The following is a 24,348-nucleotide window of genomic DNA, read 5'->3' as shown; positions in this document are numbered from 1 at the left end:
ACTCAACAACCAGTCAACACGCTCCTTTACCCCCTTAACTTCTCCGCTCCAAATATTGCACTCCAAGAAGGAAAACAGTCGTAACATTGAGGTTCCCCAACCCTCCCATTCCGGGTTGGTCAGGGCATCGGTTATCTCCTGCCGTAAAACTGCATGAGCAATGGATCCCACTTGCTTTTGAAGGCGATTCCAGAAACGGAGGATCTGTTTCACCATGTAATACTGTAAGGGGAGTTCAGCCAGCTCCGCATACAACAGCCTGTGGGATGGCCGTGCCGTCCCCACTACCTGCCTCATGATTAAAATATGCAGCTGTAGTGTGCTATCCTTCAAACAGGCTTCGAACATGCCCTCCGCAAGGTTGGCTTTATCCCGCTGCCTTCCCGCCCTGTCCACGACCTCTGCCAGCGCAAAAGGGCCCCACGCCTGGCAGCCATACAACAGAATTAATCGGACTTGGGTTGCAAAGCACCGCATTCGCACGTCGGGGGCAAACAGCTTCATTTTGTCCAGCTTTGCGCTTAAGGAGAACATAACGGACCGACCTGTATCACATAACTGCTGACGGCACGCACTAAAAGGCCGTTCTGGCCGTATACCAAGCCCAGATAGCGAGCGTTATCTTTGGCAGGTACTACCTGGCCTGATAGCCGTAACTGTTGACGTCTCTAATGTCTAATGACGCTAAGTTCCGACTGCTGGGTGTCATCACATGCAAAAACAAGCCTTTCACACTTTGAGACATAGATGTGATGCTCCCTTTGACTGGAGCCCGAGCCCTCGCACATTTCCAATTAAACGCGGGCTGGGAGCAAAGGTGATTAATGCCAAAGGGTTTGTATGTTGTTGTTATATTACCAGGTTGCCCCTGGTTGGCAAGCCCTGTCGTCCTATGCACATGTACGACACCGTACAAATGTCTGGCTGTTGACCTGGAAACCCGTTGTTTATGGTTCAGCTGTAGTTTACAAGAAGAGTCTGGAAAAGGTTTCCTGATAGTTGGCTTTTGTGCTGAACGACTACGGTAGCATATGCGCTCCATACGTACTGCCAGGGGGTAGTAGTAGTAGTAGTAGCAGTAGTAGTAGTAGTAGTAGTGTAGGCAAACTCTGCACGAACACTGACAGCACTCCACCATCAACGGTCGTGTCAACTTATTGGAAGGCGATAACTTTTGCGTTGTACTATGTCCCTAATCTAACTTGTGGCTTCTAAGCTCTTGGCCCTCTGGCTCGTGTGTGCTCGTAACACCTCTCTGGGTAACGCAACCGAGGTGTAACACACACACACACACATACACACACACGCACACACACATGTATATATACATAAATACCGTATGAAACTTTATAGCCAATGACTTCTTCCTACAACAGCACATTCCCATGCGGGGCCTAAGTTTGCGTTCGCGGAGGTTGACGGTTGTCCTAGCTGCCATGAACCAACGCTTGGATTCTGAAAAGCAAACTCGAAAAAAATGCTGTATCGACTTCCCCTTACGCATTATCCAGCTCACATCTCTCGGATTTATTGCTTCAAGAGCTATTTATCACCTGCCGCCGCCGCAACCCGCGGCCGCCCCAGAGATATATCTCCCCAGCAATAAATCCGACATATATATGTAGCAGCAGCTAGCCCAAACACTACCGACAAACTCCTGTACAGTCCACTCATGTTTAAGCCTTGCCTCGCTCGCGCACATGCATCTTCCACACACGGTCCGGACCCGTCCGCATCACCCATAGGAACCCCGCTGACACCATCGGAACCCAGTCCTACTCCTCTACCCGAACAGAAATTGAAAATGGCCGCCCTTGTCGGTATCCTGCGGGTGCAGAGGAGGCCCGTTCCTCTCCTTTCCGCACGCACAGCGCCACAGGCAGCACGTTCACATTTCCAAGAAGTGGAAGTCGGGGCCGAGGAAGCGGCGTGGGGCAAAACATTAGTTGATGCTGCAGCATGGCGGGGGGCAAATTTGCATAAGTTTGATGCTTGGCAAGAGCTTTCCGGTTGACAGATACGATAATGAGTCAACTGATAACGAATAAGCAGATTCCCTCTGTTCCTTTCGTATCTTTGCCAGCTGCGGGGTATGTCGGCGCAACCTGGTGTAACGGGGCGTAGCGCTGTTTGTCTGACGGGAAGCAATCACCACGAGTTTGCTGAGTTTTATGTGACCTGTATCCGAATGGATACAAATTATCGCAACATGACTGTCAGCTCAGCTGTCACACTTTGTCACTCTATGTTAGCCATGGTCCTGATTAGCCCATTTTGTCCTGCAGCCGTCCTTCGACGCCTTGCCATGGCAAAGCAAAGAGCGCGGATCATGACCGATCGCAGAACATCCTAAAACATAAGGGTAGATAGCCCGAGCCAGTGAGCAGTTAAGGCAGGATTGAAAATCGTTAGCTGGAAAGGAGCCCGAAAGTTGTTAAAGGTCCGTATACATTTCCTCCACACGTCCTTACTATCGGCTGACCTTCCTTCATACAGCCAAGCTATATAACTATAGGCAAGGAAACACGCCATTGGGTATACTTGCCCCATTCCGAGACATACAGACGCCCCATTATCATAAGCCACCGAGTAAAACATGAACACAGGAAACAAAAGTGCATCCTCCGCCGACACCTCAAAACATCAGATGCAAACATAATTTCATCCTATAGATTGGTATATTAAGGGTAGTGTGTAAAATCACCGTCCGGCACGGTCCTCAATTCCAGAAATTCTTCAAAGAAAAGAAAATTAAAGAAATATATGGTTATCCATGCGCGACCAGCGATTTAATTATGTGTGGCTGCAGCGTTCTTCGCTTCTGCACGTTGTCTCCTGCACTCGCAACTGAAAAAAAACGGGCGAAATACAACTTTTCCTCGCTGCCTCTCGTTAAGCAGCAAAGCAAGCAGCCGCCGCCGCCACCACTGCTGATGCTGCTTCTGCGTCGCAATATACAGAAACACTCATCCGCCATGCTGCTCTCGCTCTTGCCAGTCGTCAAAGCGGCTCCGCTATTGCTGGGCCCTCGCCACCAAGCACCAGCTACTGCTGCGCCTCTTCAGCCGCACTAGCCGCCACCAGCTCTGCACCCGTGCAGCTCTGCAGCTCCTCCACCAGGGGCGCCAGCCAGCAATCCAGAACGTCCTCACTGCCGTACCATACCACTCCTGCCGTTGCCGCAAAACACATGAGGCAGCAACACTGGATAGCGACGCTCTTGGATCGCGGTCGGTCTCAATTAGCCGTCTAAGGTACCAGTGTTGGCAGCGGCCCATGTATACCGGCACGCGGGCACGGCGGCGAGCGACCAGCCTTTCTTATTTTCACTCCCACTGAAGGAATTGGGACGTGGCCTTCCAGGCCAGCCACGTTCGCACGGGAGTCGCGGATCAGATCGTTACAGCACATGAGTCTCCTTTCCTCGCTCCGGCCGACTGATGAATTACTTTGTAATGGCCACGTGACCCTGACCGTGGAATGGTGTCATGTAATGGCCCAGTCCCCATAACAACAGACAACTAGGTAGAGTGAGGTTTCTGTTCGCACAGTACGGGCAGACGACGGGATAACGGGCACACGAGGGGTCTCCTACCACACACACATACACCCGAGATACCTGACTCCTCGTCAAACGTGCCAATCTTGGACATGGAGTGGAAGACCCCGTCCAGGACCACTTGTCGAGCCCCCGGCAGCATGGCGCTACTCAACGGCACCACACAGTCGCCTGCCACGTTCTCGCCCTCACCACACACCTGCGAGTGTACGGAACCGACCCAGGGAAAGTACGGAATGGACCTATTTCCTCAGGTGGACAGAAAAGGACAGGTCCCTAGCTCTAGGCAACGAGTAACATGTTTGCACTCGGGACACAAACCATTTCGACACACACGCAGGCTTGCGCCAACAGCAGGACAGGAAACGGAGAACAGCGGAAAGGTGTATTGCGGGTGCGCACTTGCGGCTAATGAGGTTGCGGTGTAGGTACGCGGTTCGGTTTTGCAATTAACGCCCCCAGTCTACCCGCCGCATCCTGTTGACATAACAGTGTATACTGCAATCGACGCCACGGACCTGGGACGCCGTTGGGATCTTCCCACTGCCACCGTTCCCACCCATGCTCTACCCTGCCCTGTCCTGGTCAATATGTTATTTTTAAACGATAAGCCTGCTTAATCTGGTCAGAAGCCGCAGCCCAGACACTCCCAGGCCACCTCCCAGTCCTACCTCGCAGTAGCTATCATACGCGTATTCCTCCGCCAGACGGGGCCCCTTCCGGGGGCGCGGGAAGTCCCGGTGGCCTCGCACGGTGCGGCCGCACACGGACACGTAGCTGACCCCCCTTTCCGCGAAGAAGGCGCCCGGGTAGCAGCGGTCCACCCAGCCCTGCGCACCGCCTGCGCGGCGAGATGTGAAAGTGGGTAAGGTTAGACACAGGGTTAGACAGGATTTGGCTAACAAATGCAAGATAAGTTTAGTTTGGATTAAGCGGGCAGCAGACACGTGACGCCAGGATCGCTTTGGCGCCCCTTACCCTGCTTGTGCGTACAAGCACGCGCCTCGTGCGCAGATTCCCCAGCTCTCCTGGCTTACTTCGCCAAGGATAAGCCTCCTATGCCATGTAAATGTAGCAACAGGTAGCAGCAGAAAAAAACACATGCACCGTGTACCTCAGAGAGCATGCCCCACCTCATCCACCTACGTAGCGGCGCCCAATCCCAAAGCCGTCACCCACCCGTCATGTCCCGCTTCTTCTCCGGGGGCGGCGGTCGCTGCGGCGTGCCTAGCGTAACCAACGCACGGACACGCGGGTTGGGCTTGGTGCCCGCAGTGCCGGGAGCAGGCAGCTCAACGGCACTGGCCGCGTCTGTGACAGTGGCAGCGGGTGACACCACAACTGTCGAGTCCGCGGCGGCGGCGTGTACTTGGGGCCAGCAGCGCTGGTAGCGTGGGTCCGCCAGGTAGGCACGTCCCAGCCAGCCGCCCGCGGAGTGCCCCACAAGGATCACCTGGCGCACGATGACCGAACACATACATGTGTTGTTTATCGAAGGGTCAGGGTAATAATTCCTACCAAAAAAAAATAGGAGAGATTAAAGAAGTCCCCACAACCATCATTACACGCGGACCCCCATTACATGCGAATCCCTTGCACATTCGCTGTTGGCACACGATACAAGGATGTCATTCCAGATCAAATATGTTAGGATAAGCTTGCACGGTCGGTGCTGGGAGTCCCCCCACCCGCTCACCTGTTCCGCGCCCGTCTCGCGCATCGCCTGCTCTACGGTCGCTGCCACTCGCTCAAGGTACCTGTACAAGTGGGAAAAGGGCGTCTAGCTAAGAAAGGCGGCAAGCAGGATGTGCTACGCGTCCTGCACTGTCCGCGGTGGCCCCGACGGATTGGGGGGAATCGTGTGGTATTTCAGCGGGTCAAGTATGAAGTAGTGCACACAGATTCGCACATGTCCCGTCCTTATCGGCTACCACTGGGCGCACAGCTGTAAGCGAGAGGGCCATGCAGAGGCAGCCTTCCCCCACCAAGTCCCAGGCAAGCCAGGTCCCAGCTGCAGCTCGAACGACGTTTCATGCATTCCACTTCACTGCATAGCACGTGCCCCGTCCACGTCCCCATCCGTCGCCGGGAATCTTGCCCATCACTACAAGCTCGCATTGCCTTGGGGCTTCAAGAATCCTCGTTGGTCGTAGCACAAATCTTCGCAGGAAGACGGCCGCAGAAAGGCATGTGGTCATACATCAGGCCGCAGCCTCCATGCTCCCATGGAGGCAGGACCGTCCTCCCCCAATCCTGACAGCCGGGGCTCCACTGGCCCCCCCCCAGCTACGCACCATGTATAGCCCGGGTGTGTGGTCAGGGTGCCCTGCCAGAAGCGCCTGGTTAATACGGCCCTCGCGACCCGGAACCAGTCCTTTCGCTCCACTGGAATCACGAATGACTGCCAGCCCCGAACCTGCAGCGGCACGACGAGGGGGATTTGAGCTGGGTGCTAGGATGCCAGGAGAGTACGTGACGTGAGGCTAACTGAAATGGAGTGGACTGCTGGGGTGGCAGGGAAGCAAAAGACGAGTGGCTTTCGGAGACGATGTGCGTGATTTACTTGGGGGCTAATAGAATTATCCGTGTGAGAAGGAAAAGGAGGAGGATGTTCGAAGCCCTATGTGCAACGTAAATTTGTGCAGCTTCCAACCCCTGGACAGCAATTAGCACCACCAGCACCAAGCCACACGTGCATTTCCTCTTACAGCTAAGCGTGTAGCGAGGGCTGCCTCCTTGTTACCAAAGGGCTCTGTGTAATCGGTGGATGCGTTCCCGAAACCCGGGAGGATGACGATGGGTGGGGAGCCCGGGGGAGCATCCACTTGGCGAATCCCGGGAGGCCGTGACCACCGAAGCTGATTATTGATCCACTGGGGCTCTGCAATTGCAGGCACGAAATGCGAAGGCATAGATTCGAAGTAGGGCTGCGTATGCCGTGCGTTGCATATGCTTGGGAATTTTGCTGTGGTGTGATGATAGGAGAGCATTGCATCGAGAGCACGTGCGAGATGCATATGCACTATCCCATGCAAAACGCAGAGCAACTTAATCGAGCTTTGTCATCGATCAACTTACCCTGAAGGTTTGCAATCTCACTGTATACCGCATGCGTGATAGGTCTATGGAGGCGTTCTTCAAGCAACAACCTTGTTGCTGAAAGGCTTGTAGGACACGCCCGGACAACTCGGGATGCCTTTCGCCCTTGTTTGCAACCCCATATGTGACCACCATGAATATTGCACAGCATTATAACCAAATAGATAGCAGCGCTTAGATATCAGAACTTGAACACTGATGCAGCGCTCACTTATAGTTTACTGTAAGTAATATATGCACCACAATTGGCATCAATGCAGCCACAGACAGGAAAACTGTTTAGTGATATAATGTAAACGCTAAGATATTTTATTTCAGCATGCTTATGAGTCGTGCTGCAAATGTCGCATTGACCAAGGAGTCCACTGCTGTCGTGCTGTCGTGCTGCGGCCGTGGCGCGAGACTACCTTCCCCAAATCCAGAATGAGAATCATTAAAGTTTTTCCCTGCTTTGTATATTTCAATATGCCTACAGGATGACTTAATTTTTGCTGCTGGAACAGCTGCAATAATGCTTTCGACGGTTACCACCACAAAGACTGGAGTTGCCAGTGGAGGTAGTAAGCGCTTTCAAAAGTATATACCATGTGCAGCTGAAGCCCATCATCAAGCGGAAGATGACGCAGGACGTCGCGAACCCGGCGTCTGCAATCCTGGAAACCTTGAGCTTGTGTATTTTTTGCGGTGAGTAAGAAGTATGGCTAGCGCAGCCAGAAACTGGCAGCCAGATGTTATCAGAGCGTATTGGCGCGCTTGCCGGTCATCATCTATCTGGCGTGACCCCTAGCCTAACGGAACGCCATGCTTCAGGCCTCACCCCTGGCATTATGGTTTGCCTTCACCAGGGCCGTAAAGCGGCTTGAGGATGCGAACGAAGGGGCGCGTTCAGGCTGGGCTACAAGCCTGTATAAGGCTGCTCGCAGCGTTGGTCAGCATCCGACGCGCATCCGTACCGCACAGCAGCTGAAGGCAGTCCATGGGATTGGAGATTTCACTACCAAGGTTCGGATTGTAGCTGCTGGGACATGGATTTTGATGTGGGTTGCAACGTGTCCGTTGGTGAGATGCGTTCGGGCCAACCTCTGCTCGCGGCTACCCCGGCGACGAACTCCTGGCTCATTCCACAGCAAGCATCACCTTCAGGGTTCGGTCCCAATAGTCTAGGGTTTCACATCACTCTACCACTGGCAGGTACGCCCATCTGCGCCTGCATCTCAACACCTGTTGACGCTGCGCAGGCTGCGCGTTAATGCTGTGACGGAGTCGCTGCCTTCACGCAACAGCGCACACCGCAGCACAACGAAAATGTTTGAACCATTCCGTTAACCACTCCTGGACCTGGCCACGTGCACGCCTTGGCATTCGATACTTTGCCTCGCAGCGTATTGTATCTTGCAACTTGCCTCTAGCAGCCAAATATTTTGGATCCCGTCGGTATACACGCCTCCTCTACCGTTACATAGCGCACGTCGCATTAAAGAATTAGTGGAAGTGACATGGAGCTTTCAGGCCTCACTCCACTTTTCCCATTTGGGTCACTGGCGGCTCGGTCTTAGTTCGGCCTCATTTCTGCGTCTCCTAATTTCGGGCAACCTTTTCTCCCGGCCGCAGCTGGTCTCGGAAGTTCTTTGGCACGAGTTCCCACCCGGCGATCCTGACTCAGAGGAGGAGCAGTTGGAGGACGAGGTGCGGCAGGCCGCCGCGTTGGCCCCGGCGGCCCTGACAGGTGGTGGCCGCGGTCGGGGTCGCGGCAAGCGCGCCGCTGCCGGCTCTGCGGCAGCAGCAGCCGCTGCCGCCTTAGGACCCCATGACATTCCCTTTGGAGATACTCTGGTGGTTCCAGTGGCTGGGGCAGACGGCGGGGACGCGCCGGCTGGGGGCATTGGCAGCGGCAGGACCCGCAGCCGTGGTGGTGGTGGAGGCTCTGGGCGAGGAGCGGGCCGGGGTGCCGGTCGCGGCAAGCGTTTAGTAGCTGTTGCGAACGCTGGGAGCGATGGCAACGGCAGCGGCGATGACGTTGTAGCACTAGCGCCTGCGAACCTCAACAACGGGAGTCTAAGGCTCGGTGTGTACGGAGCTGGTGGGGGGCTTGGGGCCACGGCTGCTGCTGGAACATACGGCGCGTACGGCTCGGGCGTTATGGACGGGGATACTGCCGGCAGCGGCGTGACGGTGCAAGGCGTGGTGACCGCAGCACCGGAGCGCAAGCGAGCCCGACGGCAGAGCGGAGGGCCCGACGGCGCGGGTCTTGCATATGCCCCTAATCCTGGCACGGCCAACTACGCCTTTTTAATAGTAATGTACATGGTGCGTGTCGTCGCGTGAGCACGGTACTACACGGGTTCGCCGCACATCCGGCTTCCTAGCGTGCATCCCTACGTACGTGCTGATGATGTGGGTCAGAGGGTGCCGGAAAGGGGGTATTTTTTCCGAGTTAACGGGTCGGCAGCTACACCGCACTACCAAAGCAGCAATTCATAGAGTCCCAGCAAGCCAGGATTAGCTGACAGCATGGTGAGTTAGGTGTATGGGATGCAACGGATGGTTGGAAGATTACCGGCTCTAGGGAGGTGCTGCGGGTACTGTGGGAAGCGAATGGTAAGGTTAAGAAAGGCATGGCGGGCTTCAGTCTCTGGCGATGCGACCCAGATGGGAAATGGCAGGACTCAGACGTTGATGTGTAGAGGCTGAAGGCACATGGTTGTTTTAGTACCTAGCCTTAGTAGTTTGACAGCGCTGGGTTGTGTTTGGTGAGCACCTGGACCTTTGCAGGATGGATGTTATCATTCTGTTGGTTTTATTCCAACACTGCAGTTGATCCCGAGCCACGCACCTCCTGGCCCTGCCCCTTCTCATTACGGAGGCTTGGAAGCGCGACAAGCGGCGGCAATGGGACAAGGACGAGCTCATGGACGTGACCCAGGCCAGTGGACTGTCGGAGAAGGACATCCGTGGTGTCAAGGACCTCTCGGCGCCCGGCAATGTCTCCAACTTCTATGATGGCTGGTCGAGCTTTAGGGTACGTTGCCGCTATCATTACGGAACTTCTTCCTCCTCTTAATCCTAATCCTCATAATTCTCCTGCGGGCGGCGCTTCTCTGGAGATCTTGCACGGCGGGGTCTCCGTGAGAGTGCTGACGGCACGCTGGGCGCCCCGGCCGACTACAGACTCGCCATCCCACATGCGTTTGTTTTTTCCGTCAGGGTCCTGTTGGCTTTTCCCTAGGTCGCATCTCGCAGCGCCTCGTGCCCAATTTCGTGCTTAGGTTTTTGATGAAGAAGAAGAAAAGCAGGCATGTCAGGGCGCATCAACCAAGCACGACCAGCTGCTCCACCGCAAGCAGTCTCTACTGCAAACATCCTTTGCACTCCACCATCCAACCATCACGGCATCTCCCTTGTTTCCCCGGCGCCGGTGTTGGTGCTGGTTGGTGCTGGTGTCCCTTCCCCTCGCAGAAACTCATTACCCGCGATCCCCCATTGGCCAGTGAACGCACCAAGTCCAAGGGCGCCCGTGGCAAGGAGTTCACACTCACAAACCATGGCTGGGCAATGGCAGCTCGACTGTACAAGTCCGCGCTGAGGTGTGTGTGCGTGTGCATCTGCGTGTGTGCAGCGTGGTGATGCAGACAGGGTATGGGGGCCCCGGAAGGGGCTCCCCTGCCTTAGTCTATGCGGAGGCTCCAATGCGCTCATTCCTAGGGTTGACTACTTCTCTCCTTGCTGCCGTCTGCTGGGCCATGGAAAGGTATCGCGAGGTGCAGCCTCTGGTGGGTGTGACTGAGGCCCAAGTGGACGAGGACATCCGGCTCTACTGCGAAGTTGAGGACATGGTGCCCGTATTTCAGGCCTACCCTAACGGCACGCCGACGAAGCCTCGAGGTGCGTAAGCTGTCTGCTGACTGCGGCTGCTGCTGGTGACAGAGATGGATTACGCTGGTACTGCGGCCTTTACAGCTTTAATCCACAGGCAGAGAGTGCACAGGAATGGCCCTTGATTTGGGTTGGGGCTGGCCATGCAAGTTGTCCATCGCCCGTTGCCTGTTCCGAAGGACGACATGGCGGCGGCCCCGGCATCGGCTTCACCTTAAAACCAAACTCGCGTCAGCGTATAACCGTAATGTGTTTCTGATGGCTCTTGTGGTGTTTCCGTGTCAAGGGACCCTACGATGCTGCCAGTTTTCTCACCAGCCCGGGCTATGATATTAGCTGGAGCTAGGCGCATTTTGCTACGATAGTCAGCACGATGTTTGATGGGTCGCCTCAGGTATATGCTGGAAACGTCCTAAAATATGACCTGGATCTGGGTTTCTTTTTCACTGTATGTGCGTATGTGTAGTTATTCCTCCCAAGATTTATGGTCCCGCGCGCGCCTGCTGGCGCCAATTTGCTTTCGCCCCAGGTCGCGCTTACAAGGGCTTCGATCCTGGGCCCAGGCAAGGCAGTGCAGCGGCCGCGGTCGCAGCCGCGGCGCCCCTGCTGGCAGGGGCCCCAATGACCGCCGTTACTGCCGCCGCCGCAGCACCTGCTCGGCCGCGTCGCCGGCAGACCAACGGCACCAGCAGCCTCGACGGAGGAGAAGACCTGGAGGACAGTTTGGCCACCGCGCCGGGCAGCCAGCCGGGCGTTACGGCACATGGAGGGCTGGGTGCAAGCCAGGGGCTATTGGGTCTTCCTTCCGGCTTAATGGCCACGCAGGGCGGCAGCCTCGTGGGGGTGCAGCTGCGGACGGCAATGGATGTAGGGGCGGCGGCAGGTACTGCCGCTCCGGGGTTGCCATCGGCACTCCCGGCGGCGGGGCTCCATCGACCGGATGCCAGCCTCGCGAATGTGTTTGCAAGGGCAGGAAGGGCATTCGAGAGCGATTTTCACAACCCCAGTGCTAAGAATGCGGCGGCATCAGCAGCGGCTCAACCCACTGGGATCCATAACACCATCGGCGTGACTGCCGGCGGCAGTGTGGCTGGCGGCAGGAGTCAGGCGACGCAGACGCCGGCGGCCGCTGCTGCCGCGGCAGCGGAGGCACGGGCGGCGGCGGTGGCCGCAGACGCGGCGGTGCAGCCGCCACGGGGCGCTACCGCGCCGGACCTACCTCTGATGGCGGCGGCAGGGCGCGCAGCGACGACGCGTCCAAGAACGAGAGCGTCACCTGGCGGCGCCCGGCCCGAAGTGGATGTGGTGGAACTCTTAGACAGCAGCGATGAGGATGACGGTGGTGATGGTGTCGACGGCGGCGGCTGTGGGGATGAAGGCAATGCCGGCGCGGTTTACGCCACTGTCGCTGTCGGCAGCGGCCTCGGTCTGGGCCATGCGAGCAACGCTGGGCTGGACACTTCATTCGCCTTTGTCTTGCAAAGCCATCAAAAGCTTAAACAGCAGCAGCAGCAGGATCAGGGGCTGCAACCATCTGCATCTCCTAGCCAGGACTTCCCGGTTGCAGGAAGCGGAGTGGAGACCGGCGCGGTCCTCGCAGCTGGAGGTTTATTTGGGCTTGGCGCAGCGGCAACCGCAGCTGCCGTTACCGCAGCCATTGCGAAAGAGCCCACGGCAGCAGCAAGGCCAGCAGCGGTAGGTGCCAGGGTGAAACGAGCACGGCGGGCATTGGTAAACGAGGCCGACTTGGCGCAGCTGGTGGAGATGGGCTTCGACCGAGACATGGCCCGCAAGGTTGGTCATGATATCCCATCCGGCATGTGCCGACTGGGGATGAACTTTAGGGGAACCCAAGGGGGCGGGAGTTCATCCCCTAAAGGGGAACTAAAGGGGTTCTTTAATGCAAGGCGATGTGCCACGCGAGCAGTGCCACGTTGTTCCCTCTTCAACTGTGTTGTTGAGCAAAGGAAAAGGAAGAAAGCAGCATCTGTCATCGTTGTGCACTTTGTCAGCCGGACGGTGGGTTCCCCATGCCGCATCATCTTATCTCAATACGAAATATGTGTACCCTAAATATACAGCAACGCACGCCCTGTGCCTTACCGCGCGGCTTACGTGGAACGCCTAGTTAGTCCTTGTTTACTAAAGCGCCGTCCCGCCCTCGGCCTGTGCGGTCGGAGCAGCAGATGTTCTGGTCTTACAACCTTGGGCCCTGTCCATTTCTTGATGCCCTCCGCTCGCTTCGCTCCTGTTTTTACCTTTGCTGCAAGATTGGCACTTCTTTACTTCACCCGCGCTTTACTACTGGTGTTTTATTTATCAATTTCCTCACGCGAACGTCCATCCAGGCGCTGGTTCTCGAGGGCGGTGACCTGTCCTCGGCCCTGGACCGGCTAGACGAGGGAACCGTGGGTCCAGGGGAGGGGCGTGAGTCCGGGGGCGATGGCGATGATGATGACACGGAGGAGGATAAGGCTGGGGAGGACCTGGTGTGGGAGGAGGACATCGGGCCCTTGAGCCAATCTGGGCTCCGCGGCGCGGACCCGGCAGGTCCGTTATTGCAACGCGACAGCCACGCCGCCGCAGGGGGAGTCCAGGGTAGCCAAGCCCAGGTGCTGCGGCGAGGGGGTAGGGATGCTGCTGCCACAGCAACGGCGGATGGGGACCTGATGGCCCAGCCAGCGCTTCTGGCTGAAAGCCGTCTCAGGTTGCCCCCGCTTAGCGGCGGCGCTGCAGGGGGGGCTGGCGACGGTGTGCGGCCTCCGCGTGCCAAGGGCCTATCGAAGCAGGCCGCGGCCCCTTCCGTCGTCACCACGGGTGCAGTAGCTGTTGATACTGGTAGCATGGCTCCCCTGCCGCGCTCCGGGTCAGGTCTAGGAACTGTAGGGCTTTCGTCTCAACAGCAGCAGCAGCCGGGGGGCTTAGCTGCCCTGATGCCTGGACTGGCTGCGGACGGAATTTTATGTTCCCGAGTCGGTGCATCGCCGTCCTTCCAGGATGCGCTGGCGGGATGCCCGGGCGGCAGTAGCCAGCAAGCTGTTGGCTCTCAGCCGCAACAGCAGCCGTACGGGCTTGGGTCACAGCACCAATCGCCGGGGTTGGAGTCTCAGCAGCCATATATGGAATCTGGACCTCCGCAGCCCTATATGGGATTTCGATCTCAGCAGCCGTACATGGGATCCGGGTCGCAGCAGCAGCCGTACCGAGTGGGATCTGGCTCCCAGCAGCTGGACGTGCTGGGCAGCCAGCAGGTGGGAGGCGGTGGCGGTAGTCAGGACCTTGAGGGCGAGGCTGGCGAAGGATCAGACGACCGGACGTGAGTGGACGCGCGACGCTCTCAGGAATAAAGACCATGGAAAAAACTTAGCACCTAGCTGGGATCTCACTGTGGCAGGGCAGGGGTATGTGTGTGTTATACCTCGGTTGCGCCACCGATGATTGATACCTGTGTGTGGCCAAAGCATGACACTGGGATGCATGCACTGCACCATTGGGACCTGGGGTGACATGTCCAGCCAAATGCTTGCATCCATAGCAGGTAACGCACGGCATCAGTGCTTTTTCATGCTTAGTGCAACACTGTATGAATCCCTGCTGTGCTAGTGTTGCTGCATTTTTGACGTCCCTAGGCTGTGCGTTCTTGTTGTTGTCCTTCTTGTCCTTGTTCTTGTGGCTCTTCGACGTTATAGCTTCGACGGTCCCTTCCACACCCTTCCACTTGCCAGGCTCTGCTCGTACGAGTGGATGCTGCCGCGTGTATCCGAGGTAACTACCAACCACCGAGCACTGCCCATCAGGCTGCCGCCGCTGCCGCCGGGTCAGCGCTTCGAGGACGTGTACGATGTGAGTCACGGTCGCTGCTCCTTGTAGTAGGGGGCAGCGTTGCGCACCTCCCTCAGTCGCACCGTCGTCCACTAGGCGTCACAGGAGTCCGGTCATTAATATATTAAAATAATCTACGGGTTCATTGTGTTTACAGTGTGCGTACGGAAGATGTTTTAAGGCAACAGCCTTCGATTCGGTCGGGATGAGTGTACCATCAGGGTGCTTTGGTCGCACTGGCACATGTCACAGACGCAGCTTGCGTTTCCTCGTTCCGGGGCCACTCATAGCGCTGCGAAAAGCCCTCTCTTTCGGAACATGCAGCAGTGACATTCATGGCATTTCTACTACTGATTACGTCCGCTTACTTCCGACCATCATGAGCTCGTAGGCAGGCCTTCTTCACCCAGCTCTTATCCTGCCTCCTCTCCTCTCCTTTCCCGTTATTGCACCTCGGTACTTAAGTTTGCTGTGTTTTTCCTATTACTCCCCTCCATCCCCACTCCTTTCCCCGCCCAAAAACTGTTTCCTTTCTTCAGGTGGTCCTCCTGGTCGACAACCGGGAGCCAGCCAACCTGCTGGAGGCGCTTCGGTCCCAGACCAGGACACAAGGCGTGCGGATGGTGCCTGGGGTGTCTCTGACTGTGGGGGACTTTCTGTGGGTGGCGGCCAGGAAGGGCGCGTCTCTCAGCCAGGCGTCCAAGGAGCACTGGTAGGTGCGGCTGTGGGTGTGCTTTGGAGGTCCAAGGAAGTGGGGGTAATATGTGGTAGAATTGTTATCTCTTGGCACAACGCGTTTAGGGGTTGGATGATAATGCAGCCAGCCTGGGTTGTGGGAGCTAGGCTTTCCCAAGAGAAGAGGGGAGGGGACGTGGGCACGGACGGTAGTCATGGAGATGCGGATCCTGCGCAAAAAGCTGCGTATTGGCACGTTTGGTCCCCCACGGGGTGGGCTGTGGCCTGTGAATGTGATGGACGGACGGGTCCCATCTCGGCACCCTTTTACGCGGCCATGCCAGGTACGTACTCGACGCCGTCCTTGAACGCAAGCGGACAGAGGACCTTTTGACTTCTGTTCGCGATGGGCGGTACGTCACACAGAAGTTCCGTCTCAAGCGCTGCGGCCTGAGACGCTTGTACTACCTTCTGGAAGAATCCATTGAGGGGTTCCCAGGTGAGAGATGAAGGAGCCAAGCACGCTGAGCACTCCGCAAGGGCACCCTCACTGCAAGCTTTCCATTTTACAACGCTATACGATATTTAGGAGTATTGCAGTACAGGCCTCAGCTACCCGGGGCCAGTTGGCCTAGGCAGAGAGGGCCCGGTCCTAAGCTGAGCTGGCTGCTAAGCCGATCACTTTTGATCAGATGCGCGGGTGGATGGATGGATGGATATGAGCAATGAGCGATTGGCGATTAGCGTGTACCATTATTACAGGCATGCATAAAGCAGGTCGGTCCAAGCCAAGCATCTCGCAGCGGCCTTGGCCCGGTCCCCTACCTTCACGCTTTGGGGTAAACCCTTATTTTACCCACCCATCCACTCACCATTGCCATCCATTCTCACCTATCCATCCGCATCTGCACCCACTCACCCGACCACGACAGCCCTGGAGCAGAAGACTCTGCGTACGGCTGTCCAAGCTGGGCTCCTGGAGGGCTTCACAGTTCTAAGGACCCTCAACAGCGAAGACACCGCGCGGCAGCTCTGCATGTTGACGCGGGCCCTGGAGAGGCAGTGCCGCGGCCGCATTGGCTCGTCGGATGGAACGGCAGCCGTGGCTGTAGGAGGGGCCCAGGACGTTGGCGAGGAGCCGCTGCCGTCCTACACGGCATGGGATGCTGGCCTGAAGAACCTGAAGCAGAACATGAAGGTGCAGGCCATGTTTGGCCTTATGCTGTGCGCTGTCCAAGGTAGGTAAAGGCGAGGTGTCCCTGGGGGTTCATGTGGCGGTGGTGGTGGTGGTGGTGGTGGTGGTGGTGGTGGTGCGAGGTCATGTTGCGAAATCATGTGAGGTCGTGTGGGACTAGGCGGGCCGGAAGGCGACAGTGCCACAGGTCATCTGCTTGCCAGGTGGGACCTCAGCAGCTTGCCAACTCTGCTGGCCTAATACAGTGCTTGGGTGCACGCTGCACCGTTGCGTGCGCGCGCGTTGTTGATTGTGTTTGGTTAGTTAGGACCCATTTCCATGTATATCCACCTATTCAGCTTCTTGTATTGGCCAGCCCTCTAGGGGCTTCACTCCCGAACAATAAATCCTCGCCGGGGCGCGTCCCGCTCTGCGCAATAACGTAAGACCGTACTTCCCGGCGTGTTTCCTGATAATTCAATCTAGCGCAGGTTTCGGAACCCCTCCAGCTCTGCTGCTTCTGCATGCGTTGTTCTCCCTTTCCAACGCCTCCCGCCCCTGTCGCTCTTAACCGGACATGCTGCTGTCGTTTGGCTTGTCGCCGCCGTCCACACACCTTCCAGGGTGCAATTTCTGCACACCCAACAGACATTTGGCCTTCCTCCCCGCGCCTTCCTGACGCTGCGCCGCAGGCATGGGAGAGGAGCGCGCCAACCGCGTCCTGGCTCGCTACAGCACCCCCGCCTTCCTGTGGGAGAGTTACAAGGTCGCCATGAGGACCGCCGCGGCGGCGGGGCGCGACCCCGTCGCGGCCGCCGAGCAGCTCCTGGCGGGTGAAATTGGTAGCCAGTGCAGCGCACGGTTGTACCAGCTACTGTTCAGCAAGGGAGTGGCCCCCGAGCACGTAGTGGGGCTCCCCAGGTAGCGCAGTGGCCAATCGTACTGCCGCTCGGCGGTAGCGCAAGCGCCAATGGTAGCAAACAGCGGCGAATTTAGCAGCGGCAGCGGTGGCGTGCGAATACAAACGAATGCGAGAAGCCAGCGCAAGGGGTGCTGATGAGGGAGGGAGAGGGCTTATGACAGGACGGGCTACCAAGATGAGATGTATTTGCAAGCGAGCGGTACAACAGGCTGGGGCTGTGAAGAAAGTTATTACCCACTTAGATGTTTTTGCCTGGAATGGATGGACAGTTTTCTGGTATGCTCTTCTCCGCTCTCTCCGTCAGTTTAACCAAGCATTCGTGGTGACCAAACAATTACCAGTGGAACAAACGGGGAGGCATGAATGCAGGAGGGATACTGGAGAAATGCTGTGGGATATTCTAATGTTTTCATGTGTGTGCATATATGTGCGTGCGCGCGGAGGTTTCGTATGTGGCATATGAAGAATTCGCGTGGGGCAACTGGCGGTGTGGACACAGGAGCTTGTGGGGTTCTCATGTAGCTGATGGGCCGATACTTCCTGATGCGGTGACACGTTTTCAAAGATGTGGGACACGTACACAGTTTGAAGGAGGGGGGAGCACGTTCTGTTCTTGGGAACGCGAGAAGAAGGCCTGTGGACACTACGAAGTGGGGGTCCATGCATACGGATATGTGTTTTGACACGTTTGTGTTTTTTTCCGTGAACTGTTGAGTGTTTCCTGCCCTGGCAGGGTTGGTGTGGTATCTGGTATGGAGTCCTTCGATCACAGTCTTGATCTTCATTCAATTGTAGTCACCATGCGATCAGTCAAATGCAATCGTGTGCGGAAAATTTGGGAAACCGAGTGGCAAGCACGACATGACTTGGGGGGGTGACTAGAATACAGCCCGTATGGGAAAATCCTGACTTGTGCCTTTCTCGTTGAAATCCCTCTCAAGCCTTGCAGCTTAAGGTTATGCTGAAAAGCTTTACCCCCGTGCTGTGCGTGCGAGGTCACGACCTGCAGTAAACGTCTTATTTAGACCCCTATGATGACGGACGATGCCACGACGCCCCTAGCTAATTCGTTGCTGCGGCTAATGCAGCCTCACAAACTACAGCTTTAACATACGTCTTGACATGCATAGTTTTCGCCAATACACAAGTCCTGCATTCGATCTCCTTGTCGGAAACGACGAGCGTACCACGTCGCGCAGGGTTTGCATGCGATGCGAGGGGGCGATGAATAAGAGCTGTGGGCTCATAAAGTAAAACCCATCCACGAGGATGTCAGGTGCGAGGAAGGTGTACACACATGAGCAATGTGCTTGTCCGTAACTTGGATGGTAGTAGTACGGCAATATACATGCAAAACTTGCCTTATGCAATTTTTAATGTGCTTCCTTAATGACCATTGTAGAATCTGTTACTAACCCCCCAGTCCATTTTCTGTAAAAGACTGGGGCGAACTATTAGGATACTGTTCCCCCAGCGCCATGGCAACCCTAGAGGAGCGTAAACAGTTTCATGAGAAGGTCAACGATGTGTTCAGGAACTTGACGGGAGAGCCTGGAAAGCGCTGGGCCAGGCCCGATGCGCCTATCCTGCACACCCTGAACGACGAGAAGGAGGAGCCGCACATTTTCTTTCACAACACAAACTATCGCACATCGCGGAAGTACATCAACTTGGAGAAGGTCAAGGTAGGCGAAGCTGTTTCCGGAATGGTGCCGCCCCAAAATGGCCATACTATGCCACAGCGACAAAGGCTGAACATCTGAGCCCTCGGTCTACAGATCCTGAGGCAGCAGGCTCTGGATTGCGTTCGTTCGGCCGGCTCCGCACGTTACCACAAGTGCACCGAGGTGCGAAAGCCATCAGGGATTAGTGCGGGATAAAGTCAAGGACCAGGTGCTAACGTGACTGTATCCTGTGTTGCAGATTATGAAGCGATTCCAGGCTGCCGTCCGGGTGAGTGGCGGGTACTTAACGGTCCATGGGCCGGCAAAAGCTTTTACTCTTTCCCTATTCCCGCGTCATTATCTTTCCTCCACCGTGCTGATACTTACATCGGCAGGTGTCATCAAATGTGGACCGTGGCCCGCTGGCTCGCAAGCGCGATGTCGGGTTCGTATACCACAACAACCGTCTCCGTGAATTGCAGCAGCAGGCCGCAGAGCTGGAGATCGAGAACCCGTACCCTCCCCCGGCCAAGCAGGCTACTGGTGGTTACTGAAAACGTGCACACTGGAATTTCTGGAAAACATGAAGCTCTCAGGTTGGACGTAGCACATGACGCGCGGATGTGCTGCAGGAGGTTCAATCCAGGCCAGGAGCGTCTCTGTTTGTGGCGGGTGGAGATTTCTGTAATTCGGTTTTTACAATGATGGCCAGTGCTATCAGGTCTATCATGCCCAGCATTTCACGGGAAGAGATAGTCACAGTTTTTTCTTGGTGCGTGTTTATTTTGCTAATTCATCAAAAATACAGTGTAACAAGACCCACATCGCTTTCCATATCCTGCGAAACACTTGGACTGCCTGATCATATCCTGCTCTATATTCTCCCGCTTCACAGCCCTGCACGTCGACCAATGATTATCAGAACGCCACCATCGCCTTGTTCACATAAACCAACCAAGGCCACCCAACACCCGACCGCCCAGCGAAACAACTGCTCCCACAGGAGGGGGCTGAACCACTGCATCCAGCGCCAGGTCGGGATCGTCCATTTGCTGTCGTCCGATGGCCCCGTTGTAACGTACCTGCAGCGCACAGTCCAGGGGAACAGGCTGTCAGAAGGGCCTACGGACATTGCATGCCAAAGAACAATTTTTGCTTCCTGGCGGGAATGACGGCACTGCAGTGATTCACAGCATCTTGAGCGTCACAGCATCCAGGCGTGAAAAGGCCAAGTGTCTGCGTGAGGGCCGCTTGGCTATTTTTACTTGCACGGCGTTGGCTAGCTGCTCCCTGTGCTACTACCACTGGCATGTGAGGTACAGCTATACAAGGAAGCCCGTCGCACCTTGTGATATTGCAGGAAAAAGATAATTGCGTGGAACACCCCCACGTACTGATACCAGTTGGCCAGCACCATCAGCCTGCCGGCCGCCATGTAGCAGAAGAGGGGGGTGGTGCCCTGCAGCTGCAGCCCCAGCAGTGCGTCCATATCCTTGCCATGGCGCTCAGGCCGGTAGGTCAGGAGGGCGCTGCAAGCGGCAGAGCTGCGTGGCCCCGAGGGCAGTGTGCCCAGGTAAAGTGGCTGAGTCCCCCTGCAGAATCGCATGACCCAACAGTGCATTAGTACGGACATGCAGTGTTGCCCATGTCTCTCAACTGCAGTACCCGAATCGATGGTGTGCATTGTTGCACGAGGGCCCCCGCCGGATCTATTGTGACACACTCATCGACACACACGTAGTGTTGACTGTAAAACGTATGGCAAGCCCAACTCACCCCTCGGCCTGGGTGTTTGGCGGTGCGGTAAACTGCCAACCGGGCGCGTCCAGGTACGCGGCAAAAAGGTAGAGCACAAGCGCACTGTCGTTTGGCAGCTGGTCTGCAGACCACGGCCGACCAGCGTACGCAGCGCCACCGTTCCATGTAAACTCTTTTAAACAGGACGACTCGGCGAGTTGTTGAATCCGCGTCCATACGTATGCTGTGTTGGACGGCGGGAGGATGTCAGAGGGGCGCTTGCCCCGCAAAACTGCCAGTAGGTCAGCATAACGGTTGACAGCCTGCCATCGGTACCGAACGTAAGGAGATTTACCAGGTCAATAAGCTATTAACAACTCAGGACGGCAGATAAAAAAGCCACTACAACAACAATTCGTTCGGAAACCATGTAGGATGGGCGAAAGTCCAGGGTAGGAAAAACCTAATCGTCGCGAACGGGATCAAAAGGATAGGCGTTCCGGCCTTCGCAGCAGTTTAGTTTGGCGCGCCGGCCGTAATCCATTCTCTGTCCGTTCAAAAACAGCCGCCATCCTTCTTACTGCCAGTAACTCCTTGGCCTTAGGTGTCATCGCGGCCGCCGGCTGCGCAGCCACATGCTGTGACAGCGACGTCTGCAGCGACCGCAGCACCCCGTCGACATCGACGACTCCCGCGGAGCGCACATCCGACACGATGTCAGGTAGCGGGGGTAAACGAGGCGACTGGTTGAACTGCTGCAGGAGCTGTAAACGGGAGCAAACAATGAAGTTATACGTTTTCACTTGGTGGTGAGGCAAAAGGCTTCGTCAGGACGGCAGCTAGCAACTCATATGTGAAGGTACCTGATAACCTGCCGCTGAGGCCTTTTCGCTGCAGCTCAGCAATGGTTAACACGACGGAAAAAAAGCCAGCTGATGATATATGGAATGTATGTTACTATATCGATGGCATAGATTTCTTCATATGTCCAGGTGCTCACTCCTTCCTTTGGCTGCCTCGTTGCACATCATAGCGGCAAAACTCCCGCTCCAAGAGGTTCCATATGGCCATCTAACCAAGCACCACCAATTCGGACGGTTGCTCACCGCGTTGACCGGCTCATGTGCGCTCACAACAGCTGCAACCAAAGGCTTTAGAACCCGCCCCGCCAGCCACTCGCGCAGTCGCTCCGTCCACAGCTCCAGCCATTCCTGCCGTGCACGAAGGACTGTCACGACGAACTCCTCGACCTCCTCTGGCGAGCTGGGGTTCAATGTCGGTGTATCCGCAGCCGCCGCCGCTGCAGCTTTCTTGGGCATCTGAGGGGATAAGGCAACGAGCATGAGGGAAAAACTTAATGATGACGACGCTTTAACGGCCGTAAGCGACAGCAGGGTAACATCCACTACGTCAAGACACGCTGCGAGTAAAATGAGTTGATGTGGATAGTGCCTAACAGTAACTCCTAAGCTCTAGGATTGGTACCCCAACATACAGCAAGCTACTCATGCAACGCAACTGTGCTCTTCCATCGCACAGGTATGATGTTCCATCCTCCAACGTACCCAAGTCATACGGTAGTATGGTGCATTGACGCCAACTGGCAGCACGCCAGAAGTGGCTTGGTCTGCCAATCGACGTGAAGAGGGGCAAACGCAACAAAGCAAGGGAGGACGTCAGAGGCACAAAAGCTGACCTCTCCGGATCATGCGGTGGGACACTTAAACATATGTCAAGTAGCGCCAGTCCGTTAAACGTAGAATTCTCAAACCTGGAGTTTAAGCGAGGAAAAACAGTGACACGAAAGAGACTGTTTTGTGTTGACGTCCACTAAAGCGGTTTGGGTTACACATTAGTGTATTGGGTGGACGTCGGCTAAAGCGCGCCAAGGTTGCCCCGCCGATGGCAAACGACACGCACCTTGATCCGACGCCACCCCGTAAGCTGGCGATGTCTGTGAGACTCCCCCGTACTGCCCAGCCAACGAGTCCGGATGCTGCGGGCTGGCCATGAAACCCGCCGATGTGGTTCCACCAAGGCTTTCTAAGTAGTACGTAAGCTGCTCCGGACTTGCTACCACAGCCCCACCAGGAGACATGCCCAGGGGCTGCGGCGAGCGCCTGTAGAGCAGAACCCGCGGCGGCGCAGGCGCATAACATTGTTTCCGTGAGACACTGCTGGAATCCATGACGACGCGCATATGACAATCGGGTTGCCTCGCACGCGTCAATATCGACCCACCTGAACGGGTCGGATAGGGGTGTTCGCAGCAGTGCAGCTTCGGCCCCGGTTGCGGGTGTCGCGGCCAGTAAGCTCCCACCAATGCCTGGGGTAGCCGGCGTGCCATTGAACGGAGTGGTGCCCAGGCCGCCTGATACCGAAGGCGCAGCGTACCACTGTAGCGCAGAAGGTGACACAGATGTGCTGCCATCAAGCGCTGCTTCGACGACATAGGAAGTGGGTAAAATTTGCGTGCGTGCCGCAACAGGACCTTGCTAAGGCTTGTCTGCTGTCATAAAACTAGCTAACCTGTGGTGGTGTTATGGGCGTCAGCTGGGGTCCCCCGGACCCTTCCCCGGCGCGCAGCGAGAAGGGCCTCCGCTGTCGCAGCGGTTCGTGCCTGCGAGGGGACCAACCGAATGAGGCCAGCTCCTCAACTTCACCAAATGCCTGAAGCTAACCGGTCGTCACACGCTTGACGACATCAGGCGCGGTAATGACTTTTGGGTTATAGCGGCAGTTTGATAGCATCCCATGAGTCCCAGGAATGTGATGGTATATTGCGATGGAAACCCTTCGCACCACGAAGAAGTGCACGCCGCCGCATAACGGGTATAAGTTTGCGATCGATTGGGCATGAGTTTGCGATTGGCGATAGGATCAGCAGCGGATACTTGCATACTGAGCTGCACACCTGGGTGGCGGAGGCGGCAAGCCGTACAGCTTCCGTTTGCTGCCGGTAATGCTATCCTGCCTGCGAATTGGTTATATTTATAGAACGACAAAAGGGATCAGTGCGCGAGACGGATACACAACTGGCAGTGCGACTCAGCCAGCCCCGTACGGAAGTGTATGAAAAGCGAAGATTTGCATCCCTCTTGTCCAAGGACACGGATGCCAGGGGGGTGCGTGCCGACGGCTTGGAAGCAAAACTTACACCTTGGCTGCTTGCCGTGAGCTCCGCCACTTAGCTACCGTGTCGAGGGCCCTGCCGCTGAGCATCACCGGCGTAAGCCAAAACATCACTTCTGCACAGGAGAGGCGGAATTGGCACTTATTCAGTTCCTCTCGTCCAAGTCCATTGATAGGCCCTTGGCCCCTCCCGTTTGACCCAAGCCGCCAGTTTCCCTCCTCCTCCCCCTTTCTCCAGGCTTACCAATGACCAATCGAATCCACGAAGCTGGTAAGAGCGGCAGTACTGACAACCTGTAAGCATATACAATCCAGCAAACCTCGAGAGACTGACAAACTAACTTTGTGCCGAGATGGCGGGAAGATGTTCCACCTGAAGGTAAGGACCAGCACCGAAAAAGCAATCAAGGCCGCATCTTTGAGGAGGTGCTGCAAGGCTGCTCTTGTGCTGGTGACTGGAGCGACCACGGCTGCGGTCGCGCTGGGGTCAGTGTTCCATTTTGATGGCATCCTTGTGTAAGCACTGTCACCCTAGTTCACATACTTGCACAGAGTTTAGAATCGATATGGTAAAGTTAGGACTCAAACGGATGCAGGTTGTGCGTGTCGCCGTACCACGACAAAGAATGGACAGCTCCTAGCTCAGCATTGGAGAGCCTCCAAGTTCACCTCTCGGCCAGGCCATCCTTTG

The 24,348-nt window shown here is 56.2% G+C and overlaps 4 protein-coding genes across 4 annotated transcripts; 2 read left to right on the top strand and 2 right to left on the bottom strand.

The window, feature by feature from the left end:
- Positions 1 to 4,322: 4,322 nt before the first annotated feature.
- On the bottom strand, positions 4,323 to 6,955 carry VOLCADRAFT_121439 (uncharacterized protein). The gene is made up of 6 exons (XM_002955385.1): positions 6,638 to 6,955; positions 6,268 to 6,440; positions 5,854 to 5,975; positions 5,256 to 5,316; positions 4,693 to 5,012; positions 4,323 to 4,400 (listed from the first exon to the last, which is right to left on the bottom strand). The coding sequence occupies exons 1-5, from the start codon at positions 6,807 to 6,809 to the stop codon at positions 4,731 to 4,733; spliced, it is 810 nt and encodes a 269-aa protein (XP_002955431.1). The 5' UTR covers positions 6,810 to 6,955; the 3' UTR covers positions 4,323 to 4,400; positions 4,693 to 4,730.
- A 504-nt stretch (positions 6,956 to 7,459) lies between these two features.
- Positions 7,460 to 8,983, top strand: VOLCADRAFT_119097 (uncharacterized protein; the record flags this gene model as incomplete). The annotated part of the gene is made up of 2 exons (XM_002955445.1): positions 7,460 to 7,717; positions 8,270 to 8,983. 2 exons carry the CDS (start codon positions 7,460 to 7,462, stop codon positions 8,981 to 8,983), a joined length of 972 nt encoding a protein of 323 aa, XP_002955491.1.
- A 9,534-nt stretch (positions 8,984 to 18,517) lies between these two features.
- On the top strand, positions 18,518 to 19,621 carry nuoB10 (NADH:ubiquinone oxidoreductase 17.8 kDa subunit). The gene is made up of 4 exons (XM_002955444.1): positions 18,518 to 18,809; positions 18,903 to 18,971; positions 19,048 to 19,077; positions 19,184 to 19,621. The coding sequence occupies exons 1-4, from the start codon at positions 18,603 to 18,605 to the stop codon at positions 19,340 to 19,342; spliced, it is 465 nt and encodes a 154-aa protein (XP_002955490.1). The 5' UTR covers positions 18,518 to 18,602; the 3' UTR covers positions 19,343 to 19,621.
- A 108-nt stretch (positions 19,622 to 19,729) lies between these two features.
- On the bottom strand, positions 19,730 to 23,425 carry VOLCADRAFT_96395 (uncharacterized protein; the record flags this gene model as incomplete). The annotated part of the gene is made up of 10 exons (XM_002955384.1): positions 19,730 to 19,870; positions 20,134 to 20,380; positions 20,565 to 20,848; positions 21,107 to 21,289; positions 21,632 to 21,844; positions 22,091 to 22,152; positions 22,446 to 22,645; positions 22,767 to 22,921; positions 23,055 to 23,145; positions 23,328 to 23,425. 10 exons carry the CDS (start codon positions 23,423 to 23,425, stop codon positions 19,730 to 19,732), a joined length of 1,674 nt encoding a protein of 557 aa, XP_002955430.1.
- Positions 23,426 to 24,348: the final 923 nt, after the last annotated feature.

This window comes from Volvox carteri (genome assembly GCF_000143455.1).
Source record: "Volvox carteri f. nagariensis unplaced genomic scaffold VOLCAscaffold_51, whole genome shotgun sequence".
NCBI classification, from domain to species: Eukaryota; Viridiplantae; Chlorophyta; class Chlorophyceae; order Chlamydomonadales; family Volvocaceae; genus Volvox; species Volvox carteri.
The sequence above is the reverse complement of the archived record's forward strand: the minus strand, read 5'-3'. Positions and strand labels throughout refer to the sequence as shown.

Coding starts and splice junctions, on each gene's coding strand:
- VOLCADRAFT_121439 (XM_002955385.1), bottom strand. CDS start 6,809: ATGCTGTGCAATATTCATGGTGGTCACATATGGGGTTGCAAACAAGGG. Junction 6,441..6,637: donor TGAGATTGCAAACCTTCAGG/GTAAGTTGATCG, acceptor CTGCAATTGCAG/AGCCCCAGTGGATCAATAAT. Junction 5,976..6,267: donor CCCTCGCTACACGCTTAGCT/GTAAGAGGAAAT, acceptor GTGCCGCTGCAG/GTTCGGGGCTGGCAGTCATT.
- nuoB10 (XM_002955444.1), top strand. CDS start 18,603: ATGGCAACCCTAGAGGAGCGTAAACAGTTTCATGAGAAGGTCAACGAT. Junction 18,810..18,902: donor TCAACTTGGAGAAGGTCAAG/GTAGGCGAAGCT, acceptor CTCGGTCTACAG/ATCCTGAGGCAGCAGGCTCT. Junction 18,972..19,047: donor GTTACCACAAGTGCACCGAG/GTGCGAAAGCCA, acceptor CCTGTGTTGCAG/ATTATGAAGCGATTCCAGGC.